Raw genomic sequence first — 18,958 nt, 5'->3', positions numbered from 1 at the left:
TATCTCTCAACCTTTCTGTGTCCCATTGGTCACCATTAGTTAGAAATTTACTTGGACGAACCACAAGTATTGTGGCTATAATAGCAGATTAGAGGCTGGGAATCACATTGTAAATGACCAGCCTTCTGACGTAAAACCTTTATCCAATTTAGCCTTGTAGACAATAGAGTACGATGGAATATTATCCACTTGCATGGATGAATGTGGTGGCAACAACAGAACAGTTCAGCACCATCTTGGACAAAGTAGCCTCTTTGGCACCTAATTCACCACCCGAAATATTAATTTCCTTCACTTCTCATCTCAAAGATATTACAGTTGTTTACTTTGGCAATGCTGACAGCAGCTTTCACGTGGGCATTCTACCCTACCAAGAAGGGTGAGGGCAGCAGGCACATGGTAACACCACATGCAGGGTTTTGACTAAAAATGTCGTCAATTCCTTTCCTCCCATAGATGCTGCGTGACCCGCTGAGTTCCTCCAGCAGACAGTTTGTTGCACCACCTACAGGCTGTCCTTCAAGTTGTACATTTTTCTTTCTTGGAAATATGTCATTCTTCCTTTTGTCATTATTGGGTCTCACTCCCAGAACTCCCTACTCAATAGCAGGTGAGCAGAACCTGATCAGAAACATTGGGGGAAGAAGGATCAGCAACACCTATATCCCGCCAAATGAATAATATGTCATCTTATTTTAAGTATTGAGTAGGACACATCTTTACCTTTTATCTTTTCGAGGGAGAACAGTACAAACATTTCTCACTGTTGGTAAACCTCCACTGTATCCTTTCTATGAAATTTGTATCTTTTCAGAATGGTCAGTTGGTAATCAGGCTGAGGTATAATGAGTGACTCAACACAGTCCACCATGATTCCTCAGATATGTAATTGATTTGCTTGTGTGTTTTAAGTATTTACACATTTTGACACCAGGAGTCTTTGTATTGTTTCACTTGCAACACATTGCCATTTATAGTATACTGCTTTTCATGTTGGACTGTCCAAGATTTTACATTTCTATGCATTTTAATTCCACCTTGTTTCCATCCATCTCACTGTGCTTTCAATTCAAAGTACAAATTTGGCATTATCTGTAACTTTTTTCCTAGTTTTTGACATATACAAATTGTAAAATGCTATTTCCAAACCTAAAACTGGACAAATATGAGGTAATCACTATTTCACTGAATTGTTTGGTTAAATGCTTTTGACTTGGCAGTGGTAATCCTGTTGTATGTCAAGGTGATTAATCATGTATTCATAACAAGTATTAGGCCACAGCCAAATACTATTTACACTTTTAATTATCTGTTAGTAAATACTTAAGTCATTGGAGCACTTTGATATTATTTCACATGATGATTACTAGGAAAAGGAAGTGAATAATAGAATTCTTTTGATACAGAAATGCCATTCGGTCCCTCGAGTAAATCGAGAACTGCATTTGCTGTAGCAGAGAAGATTCAAAGAAATGAAATACTGTAAATGGTAACAATTTTAATTTATTTACTGTGTTTAAAAACTTCAATGTCCCAAGGCACTGGAGAGGTGCATTATCAAAAAATTTAACCTGAAGCTGCATGAGATTAGTACATTTAACCCAAAGCAAATCTAAATCTAAACCTGACAGAAGTAGTCCAGAGGGAAAGCTGTTTGGAAGGGAATTCCAGAGCTGCGTGATTGGCAATTGAAAGCACAGCCATCAAATATGGAGCAATTAAGCCTTTGGATGCATTTATCTTCGGAGAGTTGCATAATTAGGTTGTAGGAATATGGGGAGGGTGGGATTTAAGGAGGAATTGGAATAAAACAGATGTTCTAAAACTTGTTGCATGACCATGCTAAGAAGAGCATGGGTGGATGAAACAACACTTCAAGCTTCCTTGACTGTTTAATTAAATTATGCCAAAGCCTGCACTTTATTTTCCCATCCCACCTATGCACAGATCCCTTGAAGCCTTCAGAACCCAAAGATGTACTGTTCAGTTGTAAACATACTTTAGGCAGCGTGTATTATCCCAAGGCCGAGAATTCTGTGGATTTACCCTTTGTGAATGAAGAAATTTCTTGTTTCTGTTTTAAATGGACAAACTAGTTCCGAACTTTCCAGGCTCTCTGCATCTGCTCATCCTTCTCTCACAGAATCTTGCATGTTTCAAAGAGGATTATGCCTTCACTAACTTGCAGTAAGGACAAGTTGACTCTTCATATCTCTTTGTTGGACAACTGATCATCTTTGTAATGAATAGTGGATCCTTGTTGCACTGCCTTCAAGGCAAGTAAATGCTCTTCCTTATCTGGAAGCTACAGTCAGTGTGGATTGGTAACATCTCCTCCTCGCTGATAATCAACACAAGTGCACCTCAAGGATCCGTGCTTTGTCCACTGCTCTGCTCTCACACTCGTGACTTGTGGCTAAGCACAGCTCAAACACCATCTGTAAATTTGCTGATGACACCACTGTTGTTGGTAGAATCTCATGGCAACAAGGAGGCGTACAGGAGTGAGATAAATAAGCTGTTTGAGTATTGTCGAAACAACAACTCGCACTCAATGTCAGCAAGACCAAGGAATTGATTGTGGACTTCCGGAAGGGGAAGTCAGGAGAACACACCCCAGTCCTCACTGAGTGGTCAGCAGTGCAATGGGTGAGCAGCTTGAAGTTTCTGGGATCTTAGAGGATCTATCCTGGGCCCAACACATTGATGCAATCTTGAAGAAGGCACACCAGCAGCTCTACTTCATTGAGATTCAGTATGTCACCAAACACTTGCAGATTTCTATCGATGTACAGTGGAGAGTGTTCTGACTGGTTGCATCACAGCCTGGTGTAGAGGCTCCAATGCACAGGACCGCAAGAGGCTGCAGAGGGTTGTGGACTCAGCTAGCTCCATCGTGGGCACAACCCTCCCCACTGCTGAGGACATCTTCAAGAGGTGGTGCCTCGAGGGTGGCATCCATCACTAAGGACCTTCACCATCCATAACATACTCTCTTCTCATTACTACCATCGGGGAGGAGGTACAGGAGCCTGAAGACCCGCACTCAATGATATTGGACCAGCTTCTTCCCCTCTGCCATCAGATTTCTGAATGGTTCATTAACGCTATTTAATTATTCCTTTGTCTTCACACTTATTTATCTATTTATTTTTTAAATAGTTCATAGTAATTTCATGTCTTTGCATTGCACTGCTGCAGCAAAACAACAAATTTCACGACATACAAATCTGTGATAATAGATCTGATTCTGATAATTTGTTTCGGTACAGAATCCAAAGGTGCATGCAATACTTCAAGTGTGACCTTGCCAAAGCCAATTACAAACAAGGCTTCCCTACTCTTGTAATAGCGGTGACATGCATTTGCTTTCCTAATTGTTTGCTAACTATTAATTTTCTGTGAGTAAAGGCCTCATATCTGCTGAATACTGACAATTAATAATTACAGAATTTCTATAACTTCCTGTAAAGTGAATGGTCTCCTATTTCCCTATATTCTGTTTACTACTACTTTGCTGGCTCTCAACTTGTCATTAACTCCTTGGAAACAATTCATGCCTTCATAATATTTATTTTTAACCAAAATTTATAGCTTTGGCAAACATGAATATATTAGATTTTGCCTCTTATCTAAGTCATTGACATAATAAACAACTATTTATTAATATTCTATTGTGTTGAAAGTGATTTTTTTTTTCTCTTTCTCTTCCACCTCCCCACCCCCCATGTAGTTATTCTATAATGGGACCAGAGCGTTTGTCGTGGATGTAGAACCAATCTTCTGTTCATTGAATAGGATTAATTAAATCTGATTTCTTGAAAACATTATATTAGTCGGGAAATTCTGAATATAAACATTGAATAAAATTAGCTCATGAAGTGCTGATGTCACAAATGCCATTTGATTGACTTGTCTGTAAAATATTACAGTGAACAGTTTTAAAATTAAGATCCTTTATGTTAATTTCAGGATCTTAATCATTTTTATATGTATGAATTTTGAAATTTCTTTTTTTCTTGGATTTTGAAATTACTCATTTGATTTTAAAGTTAAAATGCCAAAATTTTGTAAGTATTTTTGCTTGAAATGTTTTGTGTACTTTTTTTGCAGTTTGTAATCAAGTGGGCCACAACATTTTAATAAATTCATCAATTTCCAACAAATCATTGTTTATTCAATACCTCATTTTCTTCCAGTTTAGCAAAATCGCATAAGTTACAGCATGGAAAGAGGCTGTTGGTCTTGTCAAGTCAAGGCTGGATCTGTTCAAGAACAATCCAGTTGGTCCCATTCTTCACTCTTTCTCCACAACCTTTTTAACTTGCACCCTTTTCAAGTACTTTTAAAACAGTTTGTCCTCCATCACTTTTTTGGTTCTATAGTTGATTAAGTTTGTATTTTGTCTTCTGTTTCTTGACCCTACTACTGTTTTAAGAAAATTTTTTATCTACTCCATCTGGACCTTTCATGATTTCAAATACTTCTACCAGTGTCCTCTTAACCACCTCTCTACCTTAATGCACTCTGTACTACATCAATGCACTGTGTAATGAATTGATTTGTACGAACGGTATGCAAGACAAGTTTTTCCACTGTACCTTGGTACAAGTGACAATAACATACCAATACCAAAATAGAGGAGAACCCTGATGATTTATCTAGTCTGGCCATGTAACTGATGTCTCTTATCCCATGAATAATGCTGTGTCTTTTTCTTTCTTGAAGGAAACGGCTGAATGCATCTGAAGTTTGAAGATGATAGGGTATCATTGCTGTGTATGTAGCTGATTTTAAAAAAAATCTATAGCAATTCAAAGTGGAAATACTCTTCCCTAAATAGTTGGACGTCACTTATAAACGCTTCAATTTTGGAAGCACAGGGTGAGTTTTTGAAGTTTGATTTGAAAAATACTGTGCATATGGAACTCTTTGGAATATTTTTGCAATAACAGCAAGTTGCTTTTATTTCAGCACATTAATTGGTTTGAGGACAAATGTATTTTTAAAAAGTCTCCATTGAAGCCCAATTGCAATTGCTCATCACTTCTTGTCTTTCAGCACCTGAAGTAGCCTTTCTGCTGTACAGACTGTGGGGATTTAATGTAGATTCCTCAACCCTGGACCCATTCATATATGCATGGTTATTGCACAGCAGTCCTCCCTGCCATTTGAAGCTAGCTATGATAGTTTTGGCACCTGAGATCAACAGTACAAACAAGAGATTGACTGGAGTCGTCAGGCTTTATCATCACGCCACATTTACCCCTTGACATCTGGAAAATCCAATTTTAAGCCCCTAATTATAAAATGTGGCAGCAAAGAATTTTTTTGTTCTGCTGATTCATAATATAGTCAATAGAGAGTTGTAACTTTTGAGGAATCACTGTTTCCTTCAGAGTTTTTCAAAGCTTTTCCAGTGACACTTTGGTATAGGCATGAGATAGATAAGGTTGGACAAGATAAGGTTGCTGTAGATTACAACAAGAAATTGATAGTATGCAGCCCTGGGTTGAGAAGTGGCAGAGAGAATTCAACCCAGAAAAGTGAAGTGATACACTTTGGGAGATTGAATTTGAAGGCGGAATACAAGGTTAATGGCAGGACTCTTAGCAGTGTAGAGGAACAGAGGGATCTTGGGGTCCACGTCCATAGATCCCTCAAGTTTGCCATGCAGGTTGATAGGGTTGTTAAGAAGACGTATGGTGTGTTGGCCTTCATTAGTCGGGGTATTGAGTTCAAGAGCCGCGAGGTAATGTTGCAGCTCTTGGAACTCTGGTTAGACCACACTTCGAGTATTGTATTCAGTTCTGGTCGTCTCACAGGAAGGATGTGGAAGCTTTAGGGGGTGCAGAGATGCTGCCTGGATTGGAGAGCATGTCTTATGAGGATAGGTTGAGTGAGCTAGGGCTTTTCTCTTTGGAGAGGAGGAGGATGAGAGGGGACTTGATAGACGTGTACAAGATGATAAGAAGTATAGATCGAGTGGACGGTCAGAGACTTTTTCCCAGTGCAACAATGGCTAACACGAGGGGGCATAATTTTCAGGTGACTGGAGGAAGGTATAAGGGATGTTTTTACGGAGTGGTGGGTGCGTGCAACGTATGCTGGCAGAGGTTGTGGGGGCAGATACATTAGAGGCATCTTCAGAGACTCTTACCTTGGCACATGAATGATAGAGAAATGGGTATGTGGGAGGGAAGGGTTGGATGAATATTAGAGCAGGATAAAATGTCAGCACAACATCGTGGACCAAAGGGCTTGTACTGTGCTGCAATGTTCCATGTTGGGAAATATGAATGAGCAAAAACTAGGTGATGTGGGAGAAGCATTAGACCAGAACTTCACATGGATAATTTTAAAAAAAAAGCTTGTTGAATACTGAGGTTTACAATGCAAGAGAAGAATATAACATCTGAAGGCAAGGGTAAATCTCAAGACTGTAGTGGCGTATGGTGTAGGTTCCACACCATATAAGTATCTTGAGACACAGTATGTACAGCCAATATTCACTGAGATTGTGCCCAGTTGTCTAAACTATAAACAAAGTTTTTTAAAATTGTGGGTATGTTCATTAGAACAGACACATTTAAGGCAATGTCGATGAAAACATAACTTCCAGTAGTTGCAGACTCTAGGATAAGGATATGTATTTTCAAACTTGGAAAAAACTGAATGCCCATAGCCATACCAAATTAATAATTCAAATGAGATCATTCCTAAAACTAAAAATCATTTTTAAATAAAAGGAATTCAAGAGAAAATAATAATTGGATCTAAATCTGACTCTCAGGAAACAAAAGTAAACAGTGCTCCGACTGCTGTGAAATGGTGGTTTCGTTGCCACATGACTTGGTGTGAGATGAAGTCCTCGGACAATGCACCTATGAGGGCTGGTGTGGCCAGACTGGGAAGGGTGGTGCAGCACTTCAGGGCTGGGATGTAGGTCTTGGGAATGCCCTGACTGGCATGGTGAGTGGGGGCTGTTGATGAAGACTGGCAGCAGCTGCTCCACTGGCCCTTGACAGGCCACCAGTATCTTTGATATGCTGAAAGGTGTTGTCTCCCCTCTCTTTCCATGGCTATATGGCTCTCCCCAACTAGGAGGTTTCTGTATGGTTACAAGTTCACTCTTGCCTGGAAATGTCCACTCGCTGTGCTGGCTTAGATGTAACCAGGAGACCCATACCTCAGCATCGAGCAGTCGTACTGCTTGTCTTTGTCTGTCCAGCACCAGCCATCGCAGGCAGACGTTACACATTGGCTCACTCCACATGGAAGTATATGACAATGAGATCACTTGAACTGTTTCATAGTTGAAGGAGTGCCGGAAGATGGATAGGGACAGCAGCAGGGAGGGCAGGAACTCGCTCTAGATCCCTCGTACAGCAGCTGTCATTAACACATAGATACATATATTTTGAGTGCTGATTCCATTGTGTTCTCATTTCTGGGAATGGGTTATGAGTGCTAAGGGATGTGCTGGTATATGCAAACATAACTGGCCTCCAGAATTCCAGTTACAGCTCATGGAGGATAAAATGCTTAATTTGATTGTTTTAGAAGAGACTGTTTTGATTTTATTGAATTTTGAGGGAATGTAAATACGGTGCATGGCTGAAGTAAACTAGAATTTGTCAGAAATCTATTTTTCTGCCTCTTCAATTTTGATCCCAGTATCGTCAATTAACCTTGTATTTTATGAACGTGTGTTTAAATTGTTAATCAAGTATCATTTATGTCTTTTGATTTCCCCCCCCCCAGACAAATGACCATGGAATCAGTTGTTGAATCTCATCAAGATGGCTCTGTGACGGATTCAGTGACAGATAGTGAATCTATCCAATTACAGGCTCAGAATTCTCAGACGCAGATCCCCACTATTGCACAGGTAACGTTACAAGAATTATTTTAACATGCAAGAAGATTGTTAATTGCAGGCAAAGCAGTATTATATGACTATTATGTGTTAAATATGATTTGAGGGTATATATTCTGTGAACTCAGTTTACAGTTGTAACAAGTTATTTGATAAATATTGTAATATTTTGATGTACTTTTCTTTTTCTCTCTCCCCCCTCCCCCTCCCCCCCCCTCCCCCCCCCCCCCCCCCCCCCCCCCCCCGCATCTGTGTGTCTTGCAGCCTTCCCATGGCCCTTGTTACCCCACCAGTCCTTTACTTGCTGTCAAACTTTCCTTGTTTCTCATCTTCTCTCTATAAAATAGCAATCTGATTGAAAATCACCAGGATTAATTATCCTCTCAGAATTTGAGGGGTTTTTTTTTAATGCTGATATTTCTGTGTTTTGGATTGGGGAAAATTACCACCCTTTTGATTTGCACTAAATAACAAATAAGGTAAGAAACTGAACATTTCCTGACTTGAGAATTCCCAGAAATTCAAACATATACGTATGTTTTCTCTTTAGGGATTGTGCCAAGGCAGGTTATGTATTTGTCCAATAACTGAAAAGCAAAAAGATACAGATGCTGAACATTTGAAATAAAAACTGAAAATGCTGGAAGCACTCAGTAGGTCAGGAAGCATCTGTGGAAAGAGGATTGGAGTTCATATCTTGAGTCAAAGAACTGGGAAAGGGAGAAGACAATGCAATTTTAAGTCACGGAGAAGATTGGGGAGGGATGGTTAGGACAATGGGATTATCTCTGATAGGGTGAGGTGATGGTTGCCATGATGATACATTGCATATCAAGCCATTTGGTTGATAGATTAATGAGAGCAGTTAGAGAAAAACCAGAGATGTAAAAAAAAATTGAAATGCAGGTCAGAACTGTTGCAGAGAACTGCAATCAAAAGGTGGATGTTAGAAATGCTTGGGAGATCAGGCAGTGTCTGTGGAGAAAGGGAAAACTGAGTTAATGTTGCAGATGAATAACCTTGCAGCAGAATCAGAATCAAGTTTATTATGGTGAGTTACCCGAAATTGTTGAATTCAGTGTTGAATCCTGCAGGCTGCAATGTGCCCAGATGGAAGGTGATAGATGTTCCTCAAGCTTATGTTCTGTCTTATTGGAACAGGTCAGGAAGCCACAGACAGAGGTCAGAGTGGCAGTGGAATGGAGAATTCAAATGACAGGCAAGTGGAAGCTTGGGGTCAGCCCTGCAGACTGAATGTGGTCACCTTATCTGCATTGACTGAGTGTTTCCAGCATCTTTTTTTTTGTTGCATGTTTTTTGCCTTTTGAGTAAATAACTGCTCCTAAAAATAATTCCCTTCCAGAATGTTTTACAAGTTTTAAGCTGGAGCAATTTGTTTTTCAAGATTTCACCTTGGAAGAAGTTTTACTGCTGATTGTGACATCTGGATGACACAGAAGCAATAGAAACAGTGTTGGTTGATTTTTTTAAAATTATTATTGTTTCCTGAAGGGAGAAGACTTGCTTTATTCCATTTGTTCAAAAGTTCAGAACAGACTTTTGATGTGAACTGAGTTTTGACATGACCCTGCTTTGTACCCTGTTCCTTAGTATTTATTACCCATTGAAACAACCTCTTAAAGGTCATTGACTTGAAATGCTGATTCTGTTTCTCTGTTCACAGAAATTGCCTGACCCAGTGAATATTTCCAGCATTTTCTCTATCTTGTAGTATTTTACCTTTGAAAATTTTAATTCTGGTCTTGTACTTCTCTATTTGATTTGATGAAATATATTGTTTAGCTATGTTCGTGCGTGTTCTATGATATTGTGTGTTTCTGTGATATTTTTAAACACATTCTTCGGAATTGTCAAAGTTAGAGATACAGTGCAGAAACCTGTCCTTCAGCCCGCTGAGTACGAGTCAGAGGAAACCCATGTGGTCACAGAGGCAATGTGCAGACTCCATGTAGACAACACCTGATGTCAGGGTTGAAGCTGGGTCTCTGGTGCTTTGGGGAGACTGCTCTATGAGCTGTGCCATTGTGCTGCTAAAATAAAGGAAGAGTTTGTATGAAGAGTGCAGACTTTATCCTTTTAACTTAATCATTTTGAGATGAAAATGTTAATTTTGTACGAAGTTTAATGCAGTTTTTATTGATAGAATAGTTATTCTACCTTTATGTTCTCACCTGTTTTGCAGGTATCTGTAGCTGGTAGTCAAGTTGCTTCAGGATCTCCAGCTGTAACTGTTGTACAGTTACCTTCTGGTCAGACTGTGCAGGTCCAAGGAGTAATTCAAACTGCACAACCCTCTGTGATTCAATCACCACAGATACAAACTGTTCAGGTTGGCTATGGTTTTATACCACATCTAAGTTTCCAAGACACATGAGAGTAAAGTAAATCCACTAATATTGCACCAAAATAATGTTTAAGGTAAAGTATTAAGGTGCATTTGCTGTCCCCTTTTTTCAAAAAAAAAGGATTTGTATTTGTTTGGAGAAACTGTTATATTCAGTTAGATTCCCACTTCCAAAATTTAAAAAAAATACTCTTTTTGTATTGACAATTTGACCACATGTTTCTCACTGTTAAATAAAATTCCATAAGGTAAATATGACCTTTCTGAATGTGAATTTGGAGGAATCATTTTCCACATTTGCTGGCTTGGAAATTAGCTGAGCAGATTGTCCTGAATGAGATTAATGAAATGTCATTTAGGCTTTTGCTGGAATAAGTGACCATTTAATGACATAGTAACAAATGTGCAACGTACCCCCATCAGATTTGGAGCACATCCCTTGCAGCAATCTGGGCTATGAGCTCTGCCTCATTTCTATTTAAATTATGATTTATCTCTTTGGATTGATTTTGCTTGTGCGCTTCAAGATATGGAAAAAGTTATCCTTGGTACTGTTGTCTCAGGATGAATTGGGATGTAAAGATCTCCTATTGTCTGCAAATTTAAGATGTTTGTTAAATTTGTGGTTACATTTATTGCAATTTTATGTATGGCTATGGTAGGGTTCAGTGCCTTGTATGTGGTTTATGATAAAATGTTTACATTTTCAGAATCTCTCATTTACTTCCAGTACAGCACAGGAACAGGCTCTTCAGCCCATGATGTTGTGCCAGACTAATCTAATAATTAAATGCCTAACTAAACCAATTGCTTCTGTCAATATCCCTCAATTCTCTGCACATTAGTATGCCTATCTAAGAGCCTCTTAAGCTCCTCCTATCGTATTTGCCTCCATCACCACCACCACCCCTGGCAGTGCATTCCAGGCACCCACCACTCTGTGTAAATAGAAACTTGCCCTGCACATCTCCTTTGAACTTATTCCCTCTCACATTAAATTCCTTCCCTCTACTATTTGACATTTCAACCCTGGGAAAAAGATACTGGCTGTCTCCTCTGTCGATGCTTCTCAGAATCTTCTAAACTTCTATCACATCTCCCCTCAGCCTCTGCTGTTCCAGAGAAAACCACACAAGTCTGTCCAACCTCTCCTTGTAGCACATGCTCTCTTATCCAGGCAGCGTTCTGGTAAACCTCTTCTGCACCCTCTCCAAAGCCTCCACATCCTTCCTATAATGGGCCGACTGGAATCGAATGCAATACTCCAGATGCAGCCTAACCAGAGTTTTTTTATAAAGCTGCAACATAACTTCCTGACTCGTGAACTCAGTGCCTCGACTAATAAAGGCAGCATGCCATGTACCTTTACCACCCTATCAACCTGTGCAGCCACTTTCAGGGAGCTATGGACTTGAACCCCAAGATCCCTCTGTACATCAAAACTGTTAAGGGTCTTGCCATTAATAGTGTGCAGAATACTCCAGATGCAGTCTCGCCAGTGTCCTCTGTAATTGGAGCATGATCGCTCCATTCTTGTGCTTAAGTACTCTTGCAATTAACACCAATGTATTGGTTTATTATTGTCACTTGTACCAAGGTACAGTGAAAAACATGTCTTGCATACCGTTAGTACGGATCAATTCATTACACAGTGCATTGAGCAAGTACAGGTAAAAGCAATAACAGAATACGGAGTAAAGAGTCACAGCTGCAGGGTAGTGTATTGCAGGTAGACAATAAGGTGCAAGGTCATGACAAGGTAGATTGTGAGGTCAAGAGTCCATCTCAACATATAAGGGAACTGTTCAATAGTCTTATCACAGTGTGATAGAAGCTGCCCTGGAGCCTGGTGGTATGTGCCCTCAGGCTCCTGTATCTTCTGCCTGATGGGAGAGGAGAGAAGCGAGAATGACCCGGGTGGGTGGGGTCTTTGATTTTGCTGGCATTAGTAATTTCAACCCGTCTAGACCTCCTCAGAATCCTCTTCCTTGCCAATCTGATTAGTTAAAGCAAGAAGCACATTAAAATTACTAATGAATATTGCAGTTTACTTCTTGCATGCCTTCGATATTTTTCCATTTATGCTTTATACTACCATGGGGCAACACGTCGGGGGCCAATGGACTACTTGTCTCATTTTAACCTTACTGTTTACTTCCACTGAAGCAAATTCTGGAGTCAGAGCAATACAGCGTGGATACAGACACTTTGGCCCATTGAGTCCATGCTGACCAGGTGCCCACCCAACTTGTCTACCTTGTGATCTGCATTCTTATCATTACTCACTACCATACTATTAACTTCCTTGATTGACAACACCTACCCACCTCCTTTCTCTTTTTGTCTGTTCTTTTGGAATGTTTAATATCCTGAAATATTGAGTTTGCAGTCTTGCTCATGCTGTCTCTGCAAAAGCTATTAAATCAACTTCATTTATTTCTATTTGTGCCTTAAACTCGTATATCTCTTTGGAAATGCTACATTGATTCAGATAAAGAGCCTTAACCTTTGACTTCTTTTTTTACTTGCTCATTCCAATTTCTGCTGCACATTTTTGCTTGTGTTCTCTGCTTGTCATGCTTTGATTTTCCTTCACTGCTTCACGATCTCATGCCATTACTCTTGGTTTTTTTAAAACTACCTGTCTTTTGCTCCCATGCTCTCATCCAATTAAAGTCCAATCTGTAGCTCAAGTTAAGTGATGTGCCAAGTCATTGGTCCCAGCACAGTTCAAATGAAGCCGATGCTAACTGATCAGCTCTTCCTTCCCCCTTTGCTGGTTCCACTGGCCCATGAACCAGAACCCATTTCTCCCACACTAATCTTTGAGCCATTCATTTACTTCTCTAATTTTCTTTACCCTTTGCCAATTTATACATAACTTGGGTAATAATCTGGAGGTTTACCTTTTGTAGTTTTTAAAGTTTGCCCTGAGCTGCTTGTAATCCTTCAGCAAAAGCTCCTTCCAAGTCCTACCTATGCAATTCATGCCTACATGGACCATAACGGGTGGATCCTCCTAATTCCTGTACAGCCCAGAAGAGATGACCTTAACCCAATTGCTTGCAGAAACGCAGCCTTTGGGACTTTGTCTTTGCTGCAGAGAACAGTGTCGGTCTTCCCCAGTCTGTGTTCCCCTGTGACTAATTCAATTTTCTCCTCCCACTGCTTCTCTGTTCCAAACATCATGAGCTGCTTAATCAATAGCCTTCCATCCACAAGTAGACAAGAAGTAAGGGCATTTACTGATGTACAATATTGTATACCATTCTTTGCATACCATTTGTTGCTCCTCAGTCAAGGCCTGCTGTGGCAATTTATGCAGAATATTTAGGTATTGGAATAATAAGTGGCAAGTATAATTTGTATCACTCAAGTGGCAGATAACGAATGTCTCTGATAGGGGAGTGTGTGATGGCTTTGGAAAAAAATCACCATTGTTGCATTGCACCATCAATATCATGACATTCACTATTGGCAAGTTTAGTGGGATCAGCAATGTGTAAATACTGTCAACAATAGTTCAGCAAAGAGTAATATGCCATTTCCTGATTCCACGAAGTATTTCCATGAAACGTGGCACATCAGAAGTGTGGTGAAATAGGCTTCACTTCTATTTCAACATTTCTGTTTCCTTTTTCAAACCTGCTTTAATGAAATTCCTTTCACACCACTCCTTGTATCTCATTCTCTGGCTCAGCAACACATAATTCAATGCCATAATCTTGTTGGTAGAAGCTAATGGTTGTCTGCAGAACTTCCAGCAAGTTCGGGAGTAAAGATAGAAATGCAGCACTGCTGTTCTTCAAGGCTGAATTACAAGTGGTTTCCCAGTTGTCCTCGGTCATTGAACTCCATATAGTGGAAGAATGGAATTCCTCGCCATTTAAGCTGAGGAATTTGCTTGCAGAACCTCTACCTGCTTAGACATGGTGGAGCATCGTTTGAATGAAGAGGAATGACTGCAAGAATAGCTTGTAACTGAAAATTAAATTCATTTGCTTTAATGTTTATAACTTTTTTATTTCTTTGTATGTTTTTTGAATGCATTTTGAAAACTTGGCACCAAGGAGAGTGGGGCTTTTTTGTGGGTGAGACTTTTTCTGCCTTAGTATCCGTTTTTTGCATTTGATTGTGAAAATGCGTTTTATTATATTTAGGCTCAATGATCTGGACATGGTATTAGGCATTCATGTTGGATCCATATAAAATAAGTTTTTGTTTGTCACAGATTATTGTGTGGCGGGCTACTCCCAGTAAGTTTTGGGCCATTGCGTTCTCTTTGAACCTGGGATATTGATTCATTGTTGGTGTTAAATGCAAGTTGTTGCTCTTAAATGAGGTTGACCCTAATGAAATAGGGTGATGAAACGTCCTGGCTCCTTCATGCTTCCACTTACACTCCATGCAGGTCTTCTAACTCATCATTTAACTTTCTCAGTATATCCTCAGTTGTTTATCCTCCTGTGCTCATCTGGGTTTTCTCTTAATTGCATCTGTGTTATTAACTTGACTTGTTATGTACAGTTTCCACTTTGTTACTATTCTCCTGTGTAGTTGGAACTTAAATTGTCTACAATATTTATTAATGATCGAGTGAACTGTGTCCACCATGTCAAAGCCATGTCCATCATCTATCAGATCACACCTCATTCTTTTTCTTAGAGAGAAATATCCACTTTGTTTGGCTTTCACAGTAAGTAATTAGTTCCATTATTTCAGTATCTCATTTATAATACTTAAACCAGAAATACGCACAACATTCCCAAGTTGGTGGCAGTTTTGATTTATTTGATTAAATTCTGCCTGAAAACAGTTTGATTAAATCAAATTTGTTTTGGACTTGGACAGGAACAAATAAACTTAATAATCATATTGGCTCACATGGCCTTTTAATTTTATGACTCCTTTTTTGATATTTATGGAAATTGAGGGATATGAGAAATAGTGCAGAAAAGTGGCAATTTATTGAATGGCATTGTAGGCACGATGAGTCAAATGACCTACTATTTCTTATGTTCATGGAGGCTACTTTGAGTGTCTAATAACATGTATCAAAGCTATATTTTTTATTACCATAATGTCCTGTCAGTCTTCCATGCAGCTAAGCCTTGTTAATATAAAACTAAAGGTGCCAATATAGCAATACTAATCATTGCTCAGGATTAGGTGAACCAGGATGCTTCCATTTGCCAGGACTTTAAATAGAGGTTCCATTCAATTTTGGCTTTTTTTGCATCATGCAAAAATATATTCTTAATGCTTATGTCACCTTGATTGTAATTTGCATGCTTGTATTCACAGGTAGCTACAATAGCAGAAACTGATGAATCTGGAGATTCCGCTGAGGTTGTGACTGACTCCCAAAAACGAAGAGAAATCCTATCCAGACGACCGTCTTATAGGTATGAATTTTTTTTTAGAAGGTTGATCTCATTGCTGTTTTTATAGATTTCTGCCTCATTATCCCTGAGTCTTAACTCTTAGTCTTGTACCAAGTAAATGATGGCTTCTGCCTAGTTCTGCTATGTTCTGCTCTGTAATTTTCCATATGGGAAATATTGCATATTAGATCATAATGTGCTATAACTGACTTGAAATTTTTCTTCATTTTTAATAAATTCGGGGACAGTTCCTGAGGATTGGAGAATGGCTAATGTTATCCCACTTTTTAAGAAAAGAGGGAGGGAGAAAACGGGGAACTATCGTCCAGTTAGCCTAACATCTGTGGTGGGGAAGATGCTAGAGTCCATTATTAAGGATGAAATAACGGCATATTTGGATAGCAATGATAGGATTGGGTCGAGTCAACATGGATTTACCAAGGGCAAATCATGCTTGACTAATCTACTGGAGTTTTTTTTGAGGACGTAACCAGGAAAATAGACGAGGGAGATTCAGTGGATGTTGTATACCTCGACTTTCAGAAGGCATTGGATAAAGTGCCGCGCAGGAGATTGGTGGGTAAAATTAGGGCTCATGGAATTGGGGGGGCGGGTATTAACATGGATAGAAAACTGGTCGGCGGATAGGAAACAAAGGGTAGGGGTGAATGGATGTTTCTCAGAATGGCAGGCCGTGACTAGTGGGGTGGCACAGGGCTCGGTGCTGGGACCGCAGCTGTTTACGATCTATGTCGATGATTTAGATGAAGGCATTGTGAATAACATTAGCAAGTTTGCTGATGATACAAAGTTGGGTGGCAGTGCGACATGTGTAGAGGAAGTTAGGAGAATTCAAGGTGATTTGGATAGGTTGGGTAAGTGGGCAGATACTTGGCAGATGAAGTTTAATGTGGATAAGTGTGAGGTTATCCACTTTGGGAGCAGGAACAGGAAGGAGGATTATTATCTGAATGGTGTGGAGTTAGGTAAGGGGGAAATACAAAGGGATCTAGGAGTCCTTGTTCATCAGTCACTGAAAGTGAATGAGCAAGTGCAGCAGGCAGCGATGAAGGCTAATGGAATGTTGGCCTGTATTACAAGGGGAATTGAGTACAAAAGCAAAGAGATTCTTTTGCATTTGTACAGGGCCCCGGTGAGACCACTCCTGGAGTATTGTGTACAGTTTTGGTCTCCAGGGTTAAGGAAGGATATCCTGGCTATAGAGGGCGTGCAGCGTAGGTTTACGAGGTTAATTCCGGGGATGTCGGGACTGTCTCGTGCCGAGAGGTTGGAGAGACTGGGATTGTACGCGCTGGAATCGAGAAGATCGAGAGGGGATCTGATTGAAACGTACAGGATTATTAAGGGATCGGACAAGATAGAGACAGGAAATATGTTCCAGATGTTGGGGAAGTCCAGGACCAGGGGGCATGATTTAAGAATAAGGGCTAGGCCATTTAGGACAGAGGTGAGGAAAAACTTCTTCTCCCAGAGGGTTGTGAATTTGTGGAATGCACTGCCTCAGAGGGCAGCGGAGGCCAATTCTCTGGGCACTTTCAAGAAGGAGCTTGATAGGTTTCTTATAGATAGGGGAATCAAGGGATATGGGGACAAGGCAGGAACAGGATATTGATTGTTGAGGATCAGCCATGATCTCAAAATGGCGGTGCAGATTCGAAGGGCCGAATGGTCTACTTCTGCTCCTATTGTCTAAATATTTTCTGATCTTGAGTTTTGAAGAATTCAAGTTGCCTTACTCTGCCAGTTTTGTTTTTCAGCAAATAACCAAGAACTGGTTTTGTAAGAACTAAACCGTTCTCAAGATAGCTTTTCAAAACAGGGCTAATTGTGTTTATTCAGAGATATTAATAGAAATTCTTCCATCACTGGATTGTTGGGGTGGATATCAACTATATTCTCTCTTTACATTGACGTGTCTAATATTATGAAACATTTCCAAGGCATCTTATTGGAGAATTATCAAGCACAATTCACAAACAAACCATAGAAGGAGCATGGTTAAAATGGTTAGGTTCTTTGTTGTCTAAAAATCAAAAAAACTTGAGGTTCAGCAAGAGATTTCCAGAGTTTAGAGCCCATAGTTATGAATAGTGAAATGATTTCAAAATTAGATCTGAATTATAAGCCAGAATTGATGGAGTTCCTTGATCTTGGTCAGTTGTGGGTTGATGGATGTTGGAGCAAAAGGGAAGAACAAGAACATTGAGGGACATGTAGGCAGCAGTTTTTGATATTCTTACCAAGTAGAATGAAGAAAGTTAGCAGAAGTGAGTTGGATTGGGCAGTTTTAATTAAGACACAAATGAGGATTTCAGCAGCAAATGAGTCACTGCATAAAAGGAACAGGCCAATGTCAAGCTTGGTGATGGTGTGAATATTTAGTGTGAAGTTTGCTCTGAATCAAATATGACCAAAGCTCGATATGGCTTGTCTCAGTTTCAGGAAGCTACCAGGGAGAAGGTTGCAGTGGGTGAGTTGTGAACTGAACATCCTTCTCCCTTCCTTGGGCCTTGACCACAAGTGAATTTTGAAGCAGTGGGAAACAACTATACCTGTAGTCCTTTAACCATTTGGGACATCTTTGGGATGCACTGAGATTTCTTGGCCATTGTGTTTGTGGATTGTGTTGCCAAGTGGCAGCAAACAAATGGGAAATGGGAGGGTTGAAGAATCCTCTTTGTTGCATACCAGAAGTAATGATGTGAGAGTGAAAATAGAAATTGTCACATGTGAGGGTGGTTTCTGTGGGTAGGTGTTACTGATACTGTTGGGATGCCCATTGTTTATTAATTACTAAATTTCCATTGATTTTTACTTGTTGCAAACTGGAGTATTTGCCTTTGTGACATTTACATTTAAGCCATGTTGGAGATAATATGGCTTAATCATTTGATGAAGATTAATTTTCCAATTCTTTGGTGATACCACAAGTAGTTAGTTATGTAAAAGTTATTGTGCTGTAGAATACAAGGTTGCCTTTTCAGTGTTTTAATTCTGCCATTCTTCATGATCAATGAGTCCAAACCCATTACTGGCTAGTTCATTGCCATTTGCCAGTGTACCTATAATCCTGAGTAAATATCCTTGACAAATGTCACTTGGGACTTCCATCAATTGGTGCCTATACCTCCTGTATAAACAAAGAGAGAGACAAGGCAATGAAACAAAACCGAGGAGACTAAGATGCAAACAAACGAGCAACAAGACCAAAAGATGAAGCAACACAGGACACGAGCAAAAAGGAAAGAACTAAAAATGAAAGATTGGAAGAGATCTGGCAGCAAGTCATCAGAAATGCACAAGACTCAC

The 18,958-nt window shown here is 39.8% G+C and overlaps 1 protein-coding gene across 8 annotated transcripts in view; it reads left to right on the top strand.

Moving 5' to 3' along the window:
- Window positions 1-18,958, top strand: part of LOC127570315 (cAMP-responsive element modulator-like) — a 72,998-nt gene that overhangs the window by 16,384 nt on the left and 37,656 nt on the right. For 7 of the 8 annotated variants that reach the window (XR_007956335.1, XR_007956333.1, XR_007956334.1 and 4 more), the window contains exons 2-5: window positions 4,729-4,884; window positions 7,765-7,891; window positions 10,083-10,229; window positions 15,549-15,649. Coding sequence is in view for 5 of the 8 variants with exons in the window: in XM_052015749.1 (XP_051871709.1) it covers window positions 7,769-7,891; window positions 10,083-10,229; window positions 15,549-15,649 (371 nt within the window). In the remaining 3 variants the exon portion in view is untranslated. Of the gene's footprint in view, window positions 1-1,406; window positions 1,490-4,728; window positions 4,885-7,764; window positions 7,892-10,082; window positions 10,230-15,548; window positions 15,650-18,958 lie in introns of those variants that run through there. The other variant, XM_052015745.1, reaches the window with a different exon arrangement.

The sequence above is a fragment of the Pristis pectinata genome, chromosome 5 (genome assembly GCF_009764475.1).
Source record: "Pristis pectinata isolate sPriPec2 chromosome 5, sPriPec2.1.pri, whole genome shotgun sequence".
NCBI classification, from domain to species: domain Eukaryota; kingdom Metazoa; phylum Chordata; class Chondrichthyes; order Rhinopristiformes; family Pristidae; genus Pristis; species Pristis pectinata.
This window is presented reverse-complemented; position numbering and strand designations above follow the sequence as displayed.